We start from the raw sequence: 19,191 nt of genomic DNA, 5'->3' as shown, positions 1-19,191 counted from the left end.
CTTCAGTTCCTTGAGCTTAACAAATGCTGAGCGAATTAGGCCCTTTTGATTTTCTGACTCCAACTCCTTGCACAGTTCATTGTAATATTTTACTTTGTCATCCCATGCTGCCCTTTGAAATCTTCTATTCAACTCTTTAGTATCTTAAATTCTTCCTTGTGCTTTGGCTTCTCTGCGCTCCAGTGTAATTTTCAGAGTCTCTTCTGACATATCACACACACACACACACACACACACACACACACACACGTTAAGCTCTATCTCACAATATTATTGCTTAAGAATTTAAAGGTGAGGTGTACTGATACATGTAACTTACTAAGAAATTAATTTAAAGTAAAAAGACCTGTTAGATGGATGGAGGAATGCTTTGATAGATAGGCATAAAGCAAACAAGGAAAACGTTAGTGGTAGAAAATAGGAGTAATATATAAATCTTTACTTTTCAAGTCTTTCAACTTTTTCCCACGTGTAAAAATTTTCATAATAAAATTAAAATAACTAAAAGTAGTAATTAGTTAAATAACTAAATATACAAAGTACTTCTAATGCTCAAAATCACTGGCAATAAGACAGATGCACATCAAACCTCAATGAGATATCATCTCACCCCAGTAGCAGTGGCAAAGCCTATTGTTGTGGTTGTTGTTATGTGCCATCGAGTTGTTTGCGACTCATAGCGACCCTATGTACAATAGCCCTAAACGCCGTTCTACCCAGTGCCAACCTCGCTGTCTCAAACACATTCATCCCCACCACTCCACTCACAGAATCGATCCATCTCATCGAGAGCCTTCCTCTCCTGCGCCGTCCCTCCACTCTCCCAAACATGATATCCCTCTCCAAGGACCAGTCCCTCCTTGCAACATGCCCAAAGTATATCAGACGAAGCTTTAGAATCCTTGACTCCAGGGAATAGTCTGGCTTCACCCTCTCCAGGACAAACCTGTTTGTTCTCCTAGAAGTCCATGGTATATTCAACACTCTTCTCCAGTACCACAACTCAAAGGCATCAATTCTCTTTCTATCATCACTAGTCACTGTCCAACTCTCTGATGCATAGCACATAATTGCAAAGACTATAGCCTGGATCAGGCGCACCTTAGTCTCCAGCCTGATGTTGTTGCACTTCAGTACTCCTGAGAGGTCCCTCACAGCTGACTTTCCCAATGCAATTCGTCTCCTGGTTTCCTTGCTGCTGTTATCAAGAGTGTTGACTGTGGAGCCAAGTAAACGAAAACTGTTAACTATCTCAATCTCTTCACCATCCTTACTGATGCTGCCAATTGGCCCAGTGGTGAGAATCTTTGTTTTCTTGATATTGAGCTTCAATCCATATTGGAGGTTGTAGTCCTTGATCTTCTGCAGTAAGTGCTTCAGGTCCTCCTCAGTTTCAGTGAGCAGGGTTGTGTCATCTGCATAATGCAGGTTGTTGATGATTCTTCCACCAATCATGATGCTACATTCCTCCTCCTACAGCCCAGCGTCTTGGATGATCTGTTCTGCACACAGATATAGGACAGCAAATAATCGTGCTAGAGAAGATTTGGAGAGATAAGAATTCTCATATACTATTGGTGGGACTGTAAAATGGTACAACCACTCTGGAAGGCAGTTTGTCATTTCATCAAAAAGTTGAACATAGAAATTCCATATAATCCAGTTATTCCACTGGTTGGAATATACATCATGAAAATTAGAACTGAGACATAAACAGAGATTTGTACATCAATGTCATAGCAACATTATTCACCATCGCAAGAACATGAAAACAGCCCAAATGTCCAAACACAATCAAATGGATTTGAGAAACTTTGGTACATTCACACAATGAAATACTACACAGCACTCAAGAGGAATGATTTCAAAAATTACTACATAACTTGGAGGGACTGTACAGTGTTATTCTGAGTAAATTAACTCAAGTTTTATAAGGACAAATATTATATAAGACCATTATTGTAGAAATAGAAAGATTAGTGAAATGTGTATGAGGATCCAATGGAGAGAGTAAGAGCAGAAGGGTGAGGATGGGGGGTGGGGAAGCACAGGTTACACAATTTGGTGGGTGAGGGAGTGGTGGGTAAAGGAAACGGGAATGATCCGGCAGGGATCTGGAAAGAGAGGGTAATGGTGGGCATAGTTCAATGGTGATTAATTTTATAAAATATAATTAATTGGAATGATTGTCTAAAACACAATGTGAATGAAGCATAGTGTGAAACACAATGTATGCAAACTTCGTAAGCAAACCAATATAAAATTTTAAAAAATATTTTAAAACTTGAAAAATACTATTTAGAAAAAGAAATATTTTCTTAAAAGATGAAAGTCACCAATGGGATACTTTGAGAGGGGATACTTTGAGAGGGAAATTTAAATATCCTTGCTGTAGAGAACTAACATTCAAAGAGAAGGAGGATACATCTCAGCATTTAGGCAAAATTAAGATAAATTCTGGGTCAGCTAATACCTAAGGAACATCAGTCCAGTTCTAAGAAAGCCAACATGCAAAGGAAGTTCAGCCTTCTGCTCAAGATGATAGGCTAAGTCTATTACGTCTCGCTCAACCTTTCCAAGACTCACTTCCAAGGCAGGAGCAGTTAATTCAACAATGTCAGCAAATGAAATAGCATTACAATTGAATTATGTCACTCAAAAATATGTGTTGTATATCCCACCCTGTATGCCAGGGTTATAATCCCATTTGGGAATGAGTTGTCTTTGTTATGTTAATGAGGCAGGATTAGGATAGGGTGTGTTTGAGTCAATCTTTTTTTGATGAGAGATGGCATGACAGATGCCAAAATACATGAAGATCTCAAAAGAACCAGGAAGCCGACTCTGAAAAGACAAGGTCCTTCTCCCAGAGCTGAGAGAAAAAGAAAGTCTTCCCTAGAGCCAGCATTATAAATTTGGGCTTCCAGCCATTAAAATGTGAGAATGTAAATTTTGAGTTGTTAAAGTCATCCATTTGTGGTGTTTCTTTTGCAGTAGCTATCAATAAGTTAGACAAAGAGAAAGCATTGGCTATTAAAGTGGGCAGTGCACATGGAAGTAAGATGGCCTTGGCGTTCCACATCTGCTCCACTCCAGACAGGTGCACACATCCAGTGGAAGGCAGCATGAGGAGCGGACAACACAGGAGGGGTACCTGAAGGTGTGAGCATGGAACCTGGCCAGGCTCTCCCAGACAGACTCTCCAGGAGCCTTATATGCACCCTAGAGTACCAGTGTTGATCATCTCTAGAAAAACTTAACACCTCACCTAGTTAGAGCCAGGGCTCTGACAGACCTGTTGGCATCCCAAGTACAATCTTCTCATGCTGGCATCAAGGCTTCTAACTCTCTTATCCCCTCTGACCATGAACTAACTTTATGTCAACTTACTCATTGCAAGGAGCTTCCCTAGCAGAAAAGGACTCCAACAGCATTCTCACACTCAGCATATGAGAGAAGTATGAATAGCAAAGACTAAGAGAAGTAAATAAAAAGATATATCTCAGAGAAAATATAATTGAAGAAACCAAAAATCACTTTCAAAAAATTGTAAGCATGCTCTTAGTTCACTATATGTTGGGCTACCAACTAAAAGGTCAGCAGTTCAAATCCACCACCTCTATTACTCAAGAGAAGCACGTATCTGTCTCTTCCTGTGAAGAGTTACAGCCTCAAAAACCCAGTGGAGGGTCACTGTATGCAGAATTTACTCAACAGCAGTTGTTGTTGTTCTTGTTCTTGTTGTATGCCATCAAGTCAGAATAGACCCATGGTTGACCCTCAGAGGCAGTTAATCTCACAGGAGGAGATTGCCCATCCTTCTCCCATGGAGCAGATGGTGGATTCAAACCACATGCCTTTGGGATTGCAGCACAGCTTCTTATCACTATGCCACTATAGCCTCACATAGGAGTGGCTTTCTGAAGGGTTTAAACATACTCAGAGACATTCAGGAAGATATCACAACCATCAGGGTTCCCCATAAAGGATAAGATGTTCTAAAAAGAATAACTAGAAAATTTATCCAAAAGGGGGAGGAAGGGTAGAAATCACAGATATTAAGTGTCATGAAAATAAAATATGACTATTTTAAATTTAAATAGAGAAACTTGCAGTCAAAGAAATAGAGGAAATACCATAAATGACCACATCGGGGAATATAGCCTTAGGTTTATGGGATTTGCTAAAAGAGAAGCAGAGACAATGGAAGAAGAATAAGAAATAAAGTAATCCTTATAGAAAACATCCCCCAAAGTTAAAGATAGAAGTCTTCAAACTAAAACACCCAAATGACGCCAAGAAAAATGATGATGAAAATCCAGATACATCTTTTTCAAACTGAAAAGCATTAAGGATAATGAGTAGCTCCAAAAATGATCAAAATAGTAAAACAACAAAAAAGAATACCTACCAATAACAATTCTTCTGTCACAAGGAGGAGGACAGCAGAAGAACTGATGCTTTTTTTTTTCTTTTCCTACTAGTTTATTTATAAAATTCAAATACAAATTTGAACAAATTATTTCAATTTCCCTCAAACCCCCACCATCAAATTGTGCAATCCAATAATTCATCTCCCCTGCCCCCTGCACATCCACATCCCTCCGCTTCCAGCCTCTCCCACCCCTCCTGGATCTTTATACTCATTCTACAATAACGGTTTTATGTGATATTGATCCTTATGAGACTGAGTTGTTCACTCAGCATAATGCTCTCCAGTACCTCCCAAGTTAGGAAATAATTTGCAAAATTATTGCTCCTGTGTGCTGCATAGTATTCCATTGTGTGAATGTACATTAATTTCTCAATCCATTCGTTTGTGGTTGGACATTTGGGCTGTTTCCATGTTCTTGTGATGGTGAATAACTGATGCCTTTGAGATGTGGTGTTGGAGAAGAGCACTGAACATACCATGAACTGCCAAAAGAACAAATAAATATGTCTTGGAGAAAGTGCAGCTGGGTGCTCCTTGAAGGCAAAAATTATAAAGCTTCACCTCACATAATTTGGGCATGTTGCTAGGAGAGGCTAGTCCCTGGAGAGACATCATGCTTGGAAAGGTGGAGGATTGACACAAGAGAGGAATACCCTCCACTAGATGGACTGACACAGTGACTGCAGCAACGGGCTCGAGTGTGTCAGAAAGAGTGAGGATGGCACAGGATAGGACAGGGCTTCTGTCTGTTGTTCATAGGATCACTATGGGTCATACTCAACTCAACAGAACCTAATAACAAGAAACAAGAATCCGGCATTAGACTCTTCATCCTCAGCTGTGGCTGCTGCAGACTTAGAAAACAATGCTCACAACATCCTGGTGATTCAAGTGCATGCACCCCATGCCTACCACCCTAGAATGAAGCTGCTCTAAATTAGCATGCTGTTGTTGTTGTTATTGTTGTTGTTGGTTGCCTTTGAGTCGAGCATGACTCATAGTGACCGTATGAACAAAAGGCCTGAAGCCTCTCTACAACTATTGACATTTATCAAAGTTCACAGAGTTTTGGAGGTATGTTGTTTAGGAAATGAATGCCACTCCTAAAAGGTATGCATGCTGAATGTTAAAAAAAAAAAATCTAAACAGTCCTTAAAACAAGAAAAACACAGAACAGCATTGTAAACTAGTTAGAATAACATCAATTCAGTATTATCTGCTCAGAGGATTATCTGTTGTGTGGTCATATGCTTTCCAACATCTTTTAAAGCAGTGGAAAGAATTTATTCAAACTAAGCCTAAACTAGATGTCTAGTACGTCAGTCAGATGAAAAAGTTATTTCTCTAGGGAGCTCTGGTGGACTAGTGAGTAAAGAGCTGTACTATCAACCCAAAAGGTACATGGTTTGAATCCACCAATTGCTGTGAGGGAGAAAGCTGGGCCGTCTCCTCCTGTGTGATTTACTGCCTCTGAGAACTCACTCGAGGGTCAGCTATGGGTAAGTTCCAACTCCACAGCGCACAGCACAATGCTCATTAAAGGTGAAATAGGGAATCCAGAGATCTATCAGTTTGTTCTCTCCTCTACCCAACTTCTCTCTTTTCCTGTTTTGCTTTCTTTAACCTATATGTGTTTAATGAGATCACCCTATATTACCCAGAAGGACATTTCCAAGTTATTGGGAGTCTAACCACTGCTCCCTGTTGGCTTTAGAACATTCTTTATTTCCTGAACTCTTTACATTGCAATCCTGCACCATGAACTGGACACAATTCTTGCCTGCCCCAGCACAAACCTTGGGCCTGGACTTCAGCCTCACAAAGCACCTCCTCCCAGACTTTCTACTGAAAGTATAGGGAGGCTGGAGTATAACAGGGGAAGCAGCAGGAAACACACACACACACACACACCCCAATGGTCAACTGTACCCAGTAACTGTCACCAGCCATTCTCTATTTTAAATCAAACTCCTCAGAACTAAGACTCATCTCCTGAAAATTCATTCCAAGCTCCCTTCCATGGCCTCTCCATGAAGTACCAATTTAAAGAGTGTACAAAACCAGTTGTTAAGTAGCCAAGGTGTTTCCCAAGTAGTTGTTAACCCACTGATAGCATTTATACCACATAAACCAGCACACACTACAACCAAGGGGCTTTGCCTTTTGGAAAGAAGGTTCTCTAGCACACACTACTTCCCATGTGATCCCCACTGTTTCCAATCAAGAGAGTCAATGATGACTTTTTGGAAGATCACCAGGCCTTTCTTCTGAGGCACTTTTAACCTTTCTATTAGCAGAGAACACATGGAATGCTGCTTGATTTTGCTTTTTCTAAATTTAACAGCAATTAACTTCCCAAAAAAAGAAATCCTCCAGTCTCCTAGGACCACCTCTCTAAATGACAACCTCTCTCTTACATGACAGGTATTCTCTCTGTTGTCTACGAATAAATAAAAATATTATCACTTCAAATAGAAGTGGCTCTAATTTGGAGTTGCTGTTGTTACTGCTATGTGCCATCAAGTCACCTGCAACTCAGCAATTCTACATACATTAGCGATTAACCTCTTCTCAAGATGGTCTTTAAATTCTGGTGAGATAGATTCAACATCAAACTTTGGTTCTTGCGGATTTGATTTGATTTTCCTTAGCTTCGGTTTGAACTTGCAATGAATAGCTGATGGTCAGCACCTGGCCTAGTTTTCACAGCTAATATTGAGCTTCGCCAGGAAGCTTCGTCCACATTAGTCCATCTGATTCCTGTGTAGACCATCAGGTGTACAGTGGCCATTTATGTTTCTTATAAAAGGAATTTGCAATGAATAGGTCATTGATTGTACAGAATTCTTTCATTCTATCTCCAGCCTCATTTCTGTCACCAAGTCCATGCTTTCTGACTACTAATCCTTCTTCCCTGTTCCCAATTTTTTCATTCCGGTCACCCATTATTATCAAAATATCTTGGTTGAACACTCAATTTTTTTCCAATTGCAAAAGTTGGTGGAAGTCATCTATTTCCTCCTCCTTGAGCCTGGTTGTTGGTGCATATATTTGAATGATATTGGTATTAATAGATCTTCCTTGTATGCGTATGGATATTATCCTGTCACAATATTATGTTTCAAGATGAATCTAGAAATGGCTAGTGAAAAAGAGTGCCTCAGAAGAATGGCCTGGTGACTCACTTCCTACACGACAGCTGTTGAAGCCTCTCTGGCTCACAGTTTCACTCTGACATGGTGTCACCCTAAGGGCGTCATGAGTCGGGACTAGCTTGATGGCAACTGTAGCTCCTTTCTTGGACTCTGGTCCCGCTATCCCAGCCCACCTCAGATGTTCTCACGAGCCTCACACAACTATCTATAACTTGTACCTTCATCCCACGTCCTGGGACTGCTTTAACGGGATCTGAGCTTTCAGGGACTGGACTGCCTTCTGTGTCACTCTCTTCTAGGATAGCAGTCTCCTGCCAGGGTTCCCATTCAGACTCGTGTACTTTGGACAATGTGTTGCACAGTGTCCTCATCTAAAAAAGTGGGCATAGCAACAGTGCTGACCTCAAAGGGTGGCTAGGAGGATATTTGTACGCTTGCTCAGAATAGTTCCTGGCATAGATCAAGAACAACCGTGTGAGGTATTTGCTAAGAAAAATAAATACAATGCCTAAACTGTTGTTCTATAGCTTTAGAGGAAATAGTCATCCCCAAACAAAAAGGTTAGAAAACAAGAACAAAATAGACATCTAATTCAACTGAGTGCTGACAAGTTAGGGAGAAATGAGGACAAAAAGCCCTAGGAAGTTGATCAGACAGGGTTCTCAGGAGTTGCCGGTCACTGACCCTGCAGCAGGCAAGGCTCCAGGGCAGTAGATTCAGACAACCCCTATTTGTTAGCCCCACCAACCACCTCTGCAGAGACACTCTCAACAATAACCTTCATGCTATTGTTCCAAACAAGGAAGGAAGCTCTTGGGGCCCTCAGGTTGGGACAACAGACAACACTGAGGGATATAAAAGCCCTAGAGGCCAAGAGCTCCTCACAGACTCACATCCTCACTCTCTCACTCACTCACTCACACAATCCTCCCAGCTTCCCAGCTCACCTTCCACTCACCCCACCATGGCCGCCTCCACCGTCTCTGTCTGCTCCAGTGACCTGAGCTATGGCAGCCGCGTCTGTCTGCCTGGTTCCTCTGAGTCCTGTACAGGCTCCTCCTGGGAGATGGAAGACTGTCCAGAGAGCTGCTGTGAGCCCTCCTGCTGCGCCCCCACCTGCTGCCAGCCCTCCTGCTGTGCCCCCACTTGCTGTGCCCCAGATCATTGTGTGACTCTCATCTGCACCCCTGTGAGCTGTGGGTGCAGTCCCTGCCAGTCAGGCTGCACCAGCTCCTGTGAGCCCTCCTGCTGCCCGCAGTCCTGCTGCCAGTCCTCATGCTGCACTTCCTCCCCCTGCCAGCAGAGCTGCTGCGTGCCTGTCTGCTGTAAACCAGTGTGCTGCAAGCCCATCTGCTGTGTGCCTGTCTGCTGTGGAACCACAACTCCCTCATGTTGCCAACAATCTAGTTGTCAGTCCTCATGCTGTACATCCTCCCCTTGCCAGCAGGCCTGCTGTGTGCCTGTGTGCTGTAAACCTGTCTGCTGCAAGCCCATCTGCTGTGAACCTGTGTGCTGTGAACCTGTCTGCTGCAAGCCTGTCTGTTGCAAGCCCGTGTGCTGTGAACCCATCTGCTGCAAGCCTGTGTGCTGTGAATCTGTCTGCTACAAGTCTGTCTGTTGCAAGCCTCTCTGCTGTAAGCCCATCTGCTGTGAGTCCAGCCCCTGCACAGCCTCCTCCTGCTGCCAGCCCTCTGTCTGCTCCTTCTCTTGCTGCAAGCCCTCCTCCAGTGTGTCCCTCATTTGCCTCCCTGTGTGCAAGCCGGCCTGCTGTGTGCCCACCTCCTCTTGCTGTGCCCCGACCTCTTCCTGCATGTCCCTCATCTGCCGCCCTGTGTGCAAGCCAGCCTGCCGTGGCCCCTCATGTGGCCAGAAGTCCTGTTGCTGAGGGGGTACCCATTCCTCTGTGTCTCCATGTCTTTTGCCAGCTTCATTCAACACTGGTCTTTTCCATAATGGATAAATGTAGGCAGACCTCTCCTCCTCTGAGTCAGTGAAGAGCTCTGTGGCCCTTTAGATCAACCTGCCTGTGCTTTTCATTCCCTTTGCTGGCGATGGGAACACTCTCAACACCCAGCTCTTGGAAGTCTCCTATCTTGGATAGCAGCTCTTTATCCATTCAGTCTATACCACAAGCCTGCTCAGAAAGCCAATAAAATTTTCACTCAAACTATTATGGCTTTGCTCTCTCTGATTATTTCTAGTTGGCTAGGAGCCAGGAGCAAGTGTGTTTTCCCAGGCCCCCTCAGATGTGGTCTCAGCCCAGGGCTCCCAGCCTGCCAGCCTTGCATGGTGCACACTGCACCGACCTGGCACCCTTGTCCTGCCCACCAGTCCTATATGGTTCCTGGGATGGTCAGCCCCACAGTAACCTCACCTTTAGTGACCCAGCCCCACAAAGCCATCTTGGACTCAGTCTCTTGGGGAGGTCTATAGGATTACTGCTGTCCCAGGCACAGGTCTAGCAATTGTCCTTGGGGGCTCCTTAAAGGTTCCCTTCTCCAAGGGAGCCTCAGTGCCTTCATCATAATGGATGGAGAAGAAATTGAGGTTGTTAACTGTTACCACTTGCTTGGCTCTACAATCAAAAGTTCAAAACTCTTGGCACCAGCAGTCAGGAAATCAAAAGACGAATTGCATTAGGTAAATCTGCTGTCAGGGATTTTCCAGAGTACTGAGAAGCAACCTCATTCTAGAGACTAAGGTGCACCATATCCAGGCCATGGTCTTTGCAATTACTTGCTATGCATGAGAGAGCTGGACAAAGATAAGGATGACAGAAAAAGAATCAATGCCTTTGAGTTGTGGTGTTGGAGAAGAGTCTTGAACATACCACGGAATGCCAAGAAAGCAATAGGTCTGTCCTGGAGAGGGTGAAACTAAGTTTCTCCTTGGAGGCTAGGATTTGGAAGTTCCATCTCACATACTTTGGGCACATGGCAAGGAGGAACTAATCCTTGGAGAAGGACATCATGCTCAGAAGGGTGGCGGGACAGTGCAGGAGAGGAAGACAACTGATGAGATGGATTGTTCCAGTAGCCAGGGCAATGGGGGTAGGTGTATCAGAGTCAGTGAGACTCGCTCAGGACAGGGCAGGCTTCGGAGCTATTGTATATAGGGTCACTATGAGTAGCAGGTGACTCGATGACACATAACAGCAATGAATGAAGATAGGGCCTTCCAAGGCTGAGAGAAAAGAGGCAGATACAAACAGAGCCAGGAGCCTCACTCTGAACCCTCTGTCCAACCAGTCTCAGGGATCCCCAAGCCTCTCTTCCCTCCTCAAATTCCCTTCTCTTGCACCTAGACCCTCCCTGTCTGGGATTCTATGTGAGTATACTGAGCAGCTGTAATAAAGTTCCACAGACTGGGTGGGTAACTTGCTTTCTCACACTTCTGGAAACTAAAAAAAAAACCCCACAAAACCAAAACCTGATTGTCATGGAGTTGAAACCAAGTCCTAGCTGACCCTCTGGTGGGTTTCTGAGCCTTAAGATAGAAAGAGACTGACCATTTTTCTTCCACAGAGCAGCTGGTGCATCTTAACCACCGGAGAGGACTGGCCTTTGGGTTAGAGAGCAGCTCTCTGTCTTCTAGAGGTGAAAATGGGGTTCTGCAGTGAGGAGCTGGATGGGCTAGGACGAGGCTGGAAAGGCTGAGTGCCCTGTCCCTGCGCCTCTCTCTGAACTTGAAGGACTCATGAGAGGAAGTCACGCTAACTGAGAAGCATCGCGGAATAGAGACGCTGAGGAACACCTTTCCTCCTGGAGCCCCCTCTTTGCTCAAAAGCAACGTGGAAAGCAAATGATCAGGTACTGTCAGCAGGAGAAAGTCCCTCAGAAGTTTTGATAAGGTTTTGACTGACTGACTAGTGTTGTTGTTGTTGTTGTGTGCCATCGAAGTTACTCATAGCGACTCTATGTACAATAGCTCTGAACCCTCCTCTATCCTGAGCCAATCCTATCATCTCTGACACACCTACCCTCATTACCCCAGACACTGAATCAATCCATCTTATCGAGGGTCTTCCTCTCTTGCGCTGTCCCTCCACCTTCCCAAGCATAATGTCCTTCTCCAAGGACTGGTTTTGCCACATGTCAAAGCATGTGATACAGAGCTTCAGAATTCTCACCTCCAAGGTGCGGCTTGTTTTCACCCTCTCCAGGATGAACTTGTTTGTTCTCTTAGCAGTCCATGGTATATTCAACACTCTTCTCCAACACCACAGCTCAAAGGCATCAATTCTCTTTCTATCATCCCTAGTTTTGCCCAGCTTTCTGATAAATAGCAAGTAATTACAAAGACCATGGCCTGGATCAGGTGCACCTTAGTCTCCGGATTAATATTGTTGCTCTTAAGTACTTTGGAGAAGTTACTAACAGCAGACTTTCCCAATGCAATTCATCTTTTAATTTTCTTGCTGCTGGTACCAAAAGTGTTGATTGTGGAGCCAAGGGAACTGAAGCTATGAACAATCTCAATCTCTTCATTGTCTATCATGATGCTGCCAATCGGCCCAGTGGTGAGAATCTTTGTTTTCTGGATTTAAGCTTCAATCCATATTGGAGGCTGCAGTCCTTGACCTTCTGCAACAAGCACTTCAGATCTTCTGTTTCGGCAAGCAGGGTTGTGTAGGATTTGCTTATATCCAGGTGCCTTAGTTACCTAAGCACTGTGCTGTCAGCGGTATCCCAAATAGGTAGCTTTGAAAAAGAGAAAGTTCATTTCTCACAGTTCACACGAGCGGCTTGGCTATGCTGAGTCCTTCTTCGTCAACAGTCGCAAGCATTCCTGTTCCTTGGCTTACAGACAGTTCTCCGGGGAGGGAAGGCAGTCTGTCTTCTCTTCTGTATTTGTGGCTCCACATCTAACATGCATTTTCCATAACTTGGAGGTAATCACACTGATAATCCCCTCTAATTGGAATAACCTAATGAACATAATAAAGAAAACGCTATTTCCAAACAGCAGGGTGAGGCATCCAATACATACTGGGGCTGGGGCTGCTCAGGGGACACATTCAGATCCCTAACATTGAGGAATTTATGAATTTAACCTTCCTTCAGGGCAAAGCAGAGTATAGCTTATGGCAGAGGACTGGCTTGTCTCGCCAACACCCTGGCTATCTGTAGTGTTTTATGGGCAAGCCCACTTGCCCAGTGACAGCAGGAAATCTTTCTAACTGAATACATCACACTCTTTCCAGACTTTCAGAGAAACTGGACCTGAGTTTACTCAAGCATGGTGTTGCATCCCTGAGCGCATGGCATGTTTGCAATCACACAGTCTTTGAAAACCTCATGAGGTGAGCCCTACTATGACTGCACTTTTTTTATCATGATACAGTATTTTTTATTATTAATTTTAATGAACATTTACAGAGACTTTGGATTTCTATTACTTAATTGTTGCATTTTACTCCCGGCCAACCTTTCCCCACCCCTTTGCTCTTCTCTTTGAAAAGTAAAAGAACAATTAGCAGCAGAAGAGACTGAGGTAGGAAGAAGCAGGATTTTGATGCAAGTGCGTGTGAGGTTGAGAGGTAAATGGTAGGTGGTGGGTAGGGACAGGAACCACACGGTGCAGTAAAACAGAGAATTGGTTAGGAAGAGCTCTGTGGCCACCTGAATGTTGTTATTAGATACCTTTACACTGGCTCTGACTCATGGTGACTTTATGTAAAACAGGATGAAACATTTTCCAGTCCTATGCCTTCTCTCGCCACCATGGCTGTTTGAGCCTCCTGTCACTGTATCGATCCATTCACTGAGAATCTCCCTCCTTGTCACTATGCATGGTGTCTTCCTCCAGTGCTGGGTCCCTCTCAGTGCTGAATCCAAAGATAGGTGACGTTTGTCCACTCGCACGTCTAAGCACCATTCTGATTATACTTGTTGTTGTTAGGTGCCACTGAGTCACTACAGCTCAGCGTCCCTGGGAACAGTAGAGATGAGCTTGGCCCTGAGCTTCACTGTCCTCATGATCTCTGTCATGTTCAAGCCCATCACTGCAGTCACTGCGTCAATCCATTTCATGGAAGGTCTTCCTCTCTCCAATGACCCTAAACTTTTCCAGGATGATGCCTGTTTGCAAAGACTGGCATCACTTGACAACGTGCCCGAAGTGTGCAAGGCCAAGTTCTCACCTCTAAGAAGCACTCTGCTTGCTAAAAAGCTGAAGAACAAGAATGCCCATTTAGCCTCGCGCAAGCTATAGTATTCACAATTGCTTCATAGGCATCTGAATAGTGGACACTCAATAAAGAAGACTGACAAAGAATGAATGCCTTTGAATTGTGACAAATTTGTTCTTCTGGCAGTCCAGAGCATATTGGTTATTCCTCACCAACACCACAATCCAAATGAGTGAATTCTTCTTCAGATTTCCTTTTTCTTTGTTCAATTTTTGCACTCATATGAGGCAAGTGAAAATACCTCATATTTTGGATGAAAAATAGACCCCAAAAGATAGCCATGCTTTCAATCCTGAAACTTGTGGGTGTGACCTTGCTAGGGAGAAAAGGATTTTGAAGATGTGATTAATCTCGGGCTGGGGAGATCATCTGGATTGTCCAAATGGACCCTAAATTCCATCACAATGAAAATGTTCCTTACAAAAAAAGAGTGTCTCTCTCCCTTCCCCACCTGCTCCCACTCCCCTCACGCTCTCCCTCATTCTCTCCTTGCCTTCTCATAAGGACAAATACTCAATAAGACCATTATTGTAAAAGTACAAGGACAACTAGTAAAACATGTATGGGGACCCCAGGAGGCATGTGGGGGGAGTGGAGGGCTGAGGATAAGTAGGGAGAAAACCACAGGTTTGCATAGTTTGGTAGGTGGAGGGAGAGGGGAAGGAAATGGGAAGGATCTGAGTGAAAAGGCAGGGTAATGGTGGGCTAGGTCCAATGGTGGTTAATTTTCTAAAACAATGCATGAGAATGCTTGTATGAAACATAGTATGAATGACGAATAGTGTAAAACACAATGTGAAACACATTGTATGTGAACTTTGTAAGCAAACCATTTAAAAAAATAAATTCCTCCCCTCCTATCTGCCAGACACAAAATAGAATAAAACTTTATGTCCTTGTCAGAGCGGGGGAAAAAGAATAAAATAAAAACAAGAGCAGACTCCTAGGTGGCCCTCCAGCAGGTTTTCAGAGGCTCTAAATCTCATGAGAGGAGTTTGCCCATCTCTGTCCCCAGAAGCTGCTAGTGGGTTCAGACCTGCAGAGAGCTGTTGCCTTTCAATTAGCTGTATAGCTCTCTACCACCCAGAGCTCTCAGCAGGAAGGAGGTGGAGGTTTCCTGCAATACAGAAGAGGAGGAGCTAACTGACCACAGCCTCAGAGGTTGGAATGGTACAGCCACAAGGAGGAAAGCCTGAGGCCGCCAGAAGCTGGGAGAAACTGGGAGAGGCTCTGCTGGAGCCTCTGAGTGAGTGCAGCCGACACCTTGGGTCCACCGTTGCCCCAGAATACTGATTTCAGACTTCTGGTCTCCAGAACTCTCACAGAATAAGTTTCTCTTGTTTTAATTTGTTTTAATAAGTTTCTCTTGTGATAATTTGCTAAAGGTGCCACAGCAAACTAATATGAATATGTTTTATAAACACAAGCTTCATAATTTTCAAGTCTTCTGACCTAAAATGTCAGTGAGACACTGATAAAAGCAAAGCCCCACAGCCTTCTCTGAGGTCTGCTCCAGCCTTTCCAGCTGCCCCTGCCATTCTGGGCCCTGGTCCCCACAGGCACCTACTTGAGCCCACCTGTGCCTCATTCCATGCACTCTTGTCCTCGCTCTGCCACCAGGAGCCCTTTGCCCAGTGTCCAGGCCATCCAAGTGTACACATCCCTCCATTTTCCTCCAGTAGGAGAAGCCTCCCTGAGCACAGGGACCAGTAGCTGTCATTGGTACACACACACACACACACACACACACTGTGTGACTGTTGACCAGTTCAGTGAGCAACTCCAGGGTCCACAGACAGAAAGAGGCTCAACCCCAGCAGAAATGCAGCAAGCATGAGGATCCTGTGCCTTTGTGTGGAGCACAGGTAAGCGAATCCGCTTGCAGAAGCACCAACAGCCTGCTTGCTGACAGCTCTAGGGTCAAGAGAAGATCCCAGCCTCACAATGAAATACTCCCAGCCAGCCACTTCCCAAAGCCAGCTCACAAGATAGCACTCAGGGGTGCAGAGTCTGCACCTTGAGCTCTGTGGGTGCCCTCTGTCACTCTGCCCAGCCCTCAGATGCATCCAGCATCTTCCAACACATGAGCCTCCAATGCAGGAAGACTGGCCCAGAGCCCAGTGCACCACCCCACTCCTGTGACACAAACACAGTCCAGACACATAGGTTCCACTGTCACTCTCCTCCCATCATCTTCAGGGATTGGGACAAATTCAAAAAAGAGAAGTGTGTGGTCCAGAAATACAGAAGCATAGGGCTGAGTTGTTCCCAAAGCACAGAATCTGTCATCTATTCCTGCAGCCAGACCCTGTGATGGATCCCAAAAGATAGTATTGCAGCAAATCAACCCACAGAGAGTGCTCCTCCCATTCCCAAGCCTGGACAGGACCAAGCGCCCAGACCCCACACCACCAGGACTTTACGAGCAGGGCAGCGTCTCCCGGGAAAAACACTCCTAATGAGTGTTCCCAGAAATGGTTCAGACACCAACCAGGAAGGGGAAGGGCATTAGAAGCCTTTGTTGGGACAACACACAACAGAGAGGGATATAAAAAGCCCTGAGAGCCCAGATCTCCTCACACACTCACTCACTCACTCACTCACTCACTCACACACTCACTCACTCACTCACCCTCCTCCCAGCTCACCTCCTCCGTCCCACCATGGCTCACACCTGCTACTCTGGATCCTGTGTTCCAGCTGCCTCCACCATGTCCGTCTGCTCCAGCAACAGGAGCCATGGCAGCCGTGTCTGCCTGCCCAGTGCTTGTCCCAGCTCCTCCTGGGAGGTGGAAGACTGTCCTGAGAGCCACTGTGAGCCTCCTTGTTGTGCCCCCACCTGCTGCCAGTCCACCTGCTGCGAGCCCACCTGCTGTGCCCCAGTCTCCTGTGCCCCAGCCTCCTGTCTCACCCTGGTCTGCACCCCTGTGAGCTGTGGATGCAGACCCTGCCAATCAGGTTGCACCAGCTCCTGTGAGCCCTCCTGCTGCCAGCAGTCCAGCTGCCAGTCCTCATGCTGCACTTCCTCCCCCTGCCAGCAGGGCTACTGTGTCTCCGTCTGCTGCAAACCCATCTGCTGCAGGCCTATGTGCTGTGGCACCACCTCTTGCCCAACTCCCTCCTGCTGCCAGCAAACTAGCTGCCAGTCCTCATGCTGCACTTCCTCCCCCTGCCAGCAGTCTTGCTGTGTGCCTGTCTGCTGCAAACCCATCTGCTGCAGGCCTGTGTGCTGTGAACCTGTCTGCTGCAGGCCTGTGTGCTGTGAACCTGTCTGCTGCAAGCCCATCTGCTGTGGAGTCAACCTCTGCTCAGCTCCCTCCTGCTGCCAGCAGTCTAGCTGCCAGACCCCATGCTGCACTTCCTCCCTCTGCCAGCAGACCTGCTGCGTGCCTGTCTGCTGTAAACCCATTTGCTGTAAGCCCGTCTGTTGCACCCCTGTCTGCTGTGGGTCCAGCCCCTGCACAGCCTCCTCCTGCTGCCAACCCTCTGTCTGCTCCTCCTCTTGCTGCAAGCCCTCCTCCAGTGTGTCCCTCATCTGCCGCCCTGTGTGCAAGCCCGCCTGCTGTGTGCCCACCTCCTCTTGCTGTGCCCCGATCTCTTCCTGCATGTCCCTCATCTGCCGCCCTGTGTGCAAGCCAGCCTGCTGTGGTCCCTCATGTGGCCAGAAGTCCAGCTGCTGACTAGGAACACTCCCCCATGCCCAAGGCTAGTAGAGTCACCCTGACACTGCCAGCCTCACTAAACCATCTAGATTTAACCCATTGCAAGCTGTGTTCCAAATCTCAGTATGAAGGTTAGCTGACCTCATGCCCCAAAAACCAAAATTCACCCCATCTGATGTCTCACCAGATGCAAACACATGAGATTCCTCTCAAGTCATGTGTGGGGAAGGATATATCCTGGGATGTTCTGGCAACTGTGACCACCCACCCAGCCACACCTGCACCATCTTGTAGCCAGTCCCAGAGACCTCTGCCTCTCTTGGGGCCCCTTGTTGCAGCTGTTTGTCCCCCCATTCCAGGCATACATCATTTACTTCAACTAATAAATGTGTCCTCTTGGCCTCTAAGTAAACCTCTTTCCTGGCCTCAGTTTGTGTTTTATTCCCTGCCCTTGTCCTTAGGAACAGAAACTCCAGTGGGGGTACCTTGGTGACAAAATCCTGCATAAAGTGTGACAATGTCATAGTGTTCAAGCCCACCCAGGTGTCACTGCACCCCTCAGCTTCTGCCAGTGGCTCCTGGTGGCTCTCCCAGCAACACGCCACGTGAATCCTCTCTCTCAGGTCACCGTGAGGGCATCTGGTGGTCAGAGCTGCCACTGGCCTCCATATCAGGAGGTGGGCTGGGCTGATGCCCGCCTGGGTTCAGCTAGAAAGGGGGCTCTTCAGTCCGCCAGACCCCGAGCTGAGTGGTTTATACAAATGTGCCAGTCTTATCTAGTCAAAGGCCTTCTATGGCCCAGGTCTAACTCTGTGGCAGAAATCAGGGGGAAGATGTTGAAGGGAAGGTGGTTGTCAGGAGTCTAGATTTTGAGATCTAAGATACAGAGTCCCACCCCCTTGGGGCAGTTGTCCTTTAAAGGCAATTGGGGGACAGTGGCATCATTCTCCTTGAACAAGGATGGAGCCTTTAGGTGCCCTGGAGCTGCAATCAGCCCACTCTCACTCCACTGTCCCCTGTCGACACACCCACAGGGTCCACCCCCTGCCTTCAAGCCCTGGTTTGTCCCACCCTCCCCTCTCTCTCCCCATTCAAACTCATCTCATTGCCATCAAGTCAGAAGTGGCTCCTAGTTGATCCTCTAGGTTTTCAGAGGCAGGAGGAGTAGCATCCGCTTCCTAAACAACATGCCTCCAGAAACACTATGAACTTTGATAAATGTCAGTAGTTGTAGAGGGGCTTCAGGCCTTCTGTTCACAGGGTCGCTATGAGTCATGCTCAACTCGAAGGCAATCAACAACAACAACAACAAGAAGTCTCATTAGAAGACATTGCCCGTTTTTCTGCCGATGGATTCACACTCACAGAGGCACCACCTTTGGGTTAGCAGCAGAACTCTGTGAACTACACCACCAGAGCTCCCTCTCCACCCTCAACAGCCATGAAATCCAGCATAGCTGTTACCAAAGGGTCACTATCGAGAGGCATACTCAGATTAGGGTCCCCAAACAATCTCCCCAGTTTGGTCAAGTAAGACCTGGAAAACTCATTACTTTCAGAGCCTTTCCTAAGGCCTGAAGGGAGATTTTCTGATCTCTTTCTGTTCTCCTTCCAGCAAAGCAGAGAAGGGCGGGGCTGCACCAGTGCCAGGTCTAACTCATGCCAAGGGCTCCAGAGTCCTTCCAGAAAAGGAGGAGTCTGCGGCTGAGGTGGTCAGAGGCACCCCTGGTGACCTCAGAGCACCCTCCT

General features: G+C 46.2%; 2 protein-coding genes across 4 annotated transcripts; both read left to right on the top strand.

Annotated features, from left to right (window-relative positions):
* The first annotated feature begins 8,554 nt into the window (after positions 1-8,554).
* Positions 8,555-9,475, top strand: LOC102854636 (keratin-associated protein 10-8-like). The gene is made up of 2 exons (XM_006898416.1): positions 8,555-8,953; positions 9,215-9,475. The coding sequence occupies exons 1-2, from the start codon at positions 8,555-8,557 to the stop codon at positions 9,473-9,475; spliced, it is 660 nt and encodes a 219-aa protein (XP_006898478.1).
* A 6,968-nt stretch (positions 9,476-16,443) lies between these two features.
* On the top strand, positions 16,444-17,460 carry LOC102874669 (keratin-associated protein 10-8-like). 3 transcript variants are annotated; one of them, XM_006898395.1, is made up of 2 exons: positions 16,444-16,876; positions 17,078-17,460. In XM_006898395.1, exons 1-2 carry the CDS (start codon positions 16,444-16,446, stop codon positions 17,458-17,460), a joined length of 816 nt encoding a protein of 271 aa, XP_006898457.1. The 3 variants fall into 3 exon arrangements, with proteins under 3 accessions (XP_006898457.1, XP_006898459.1, XP_006898458.1); XM_006898397.1 differs by having other exon boundaries at positions 16,486-17,011; XM_006898396.1 differs by having other exon boundaries at positions 16,492-16,817; positions 17,001-17,460.
* The last annotated feature ends 1,731 nt before the right edge of the window (positions 17,461-19,191 follow it).

Source organism: Elephantulus edwardii, unplaced genomic scaffold (genome assembly GCF_000299155.1).
Source record: "Elephantulus edwardii isolate Elephantulus edwardi_28Jun2011 unplaced genomic scaffold, EleEdw1.0 scaffold00228, whole genome shotgun sequence".
NCBI lineage: Eukaryota > Metazoa > Chordata > Mammalia > Macroscelidea > Macroscelididae > Elephantulus > Elephantulus edwardii.
Note: the sequence above shows the minus strand (reverse complement) of the source record. Positions and strands in the feature narration are given on the sequence as shown.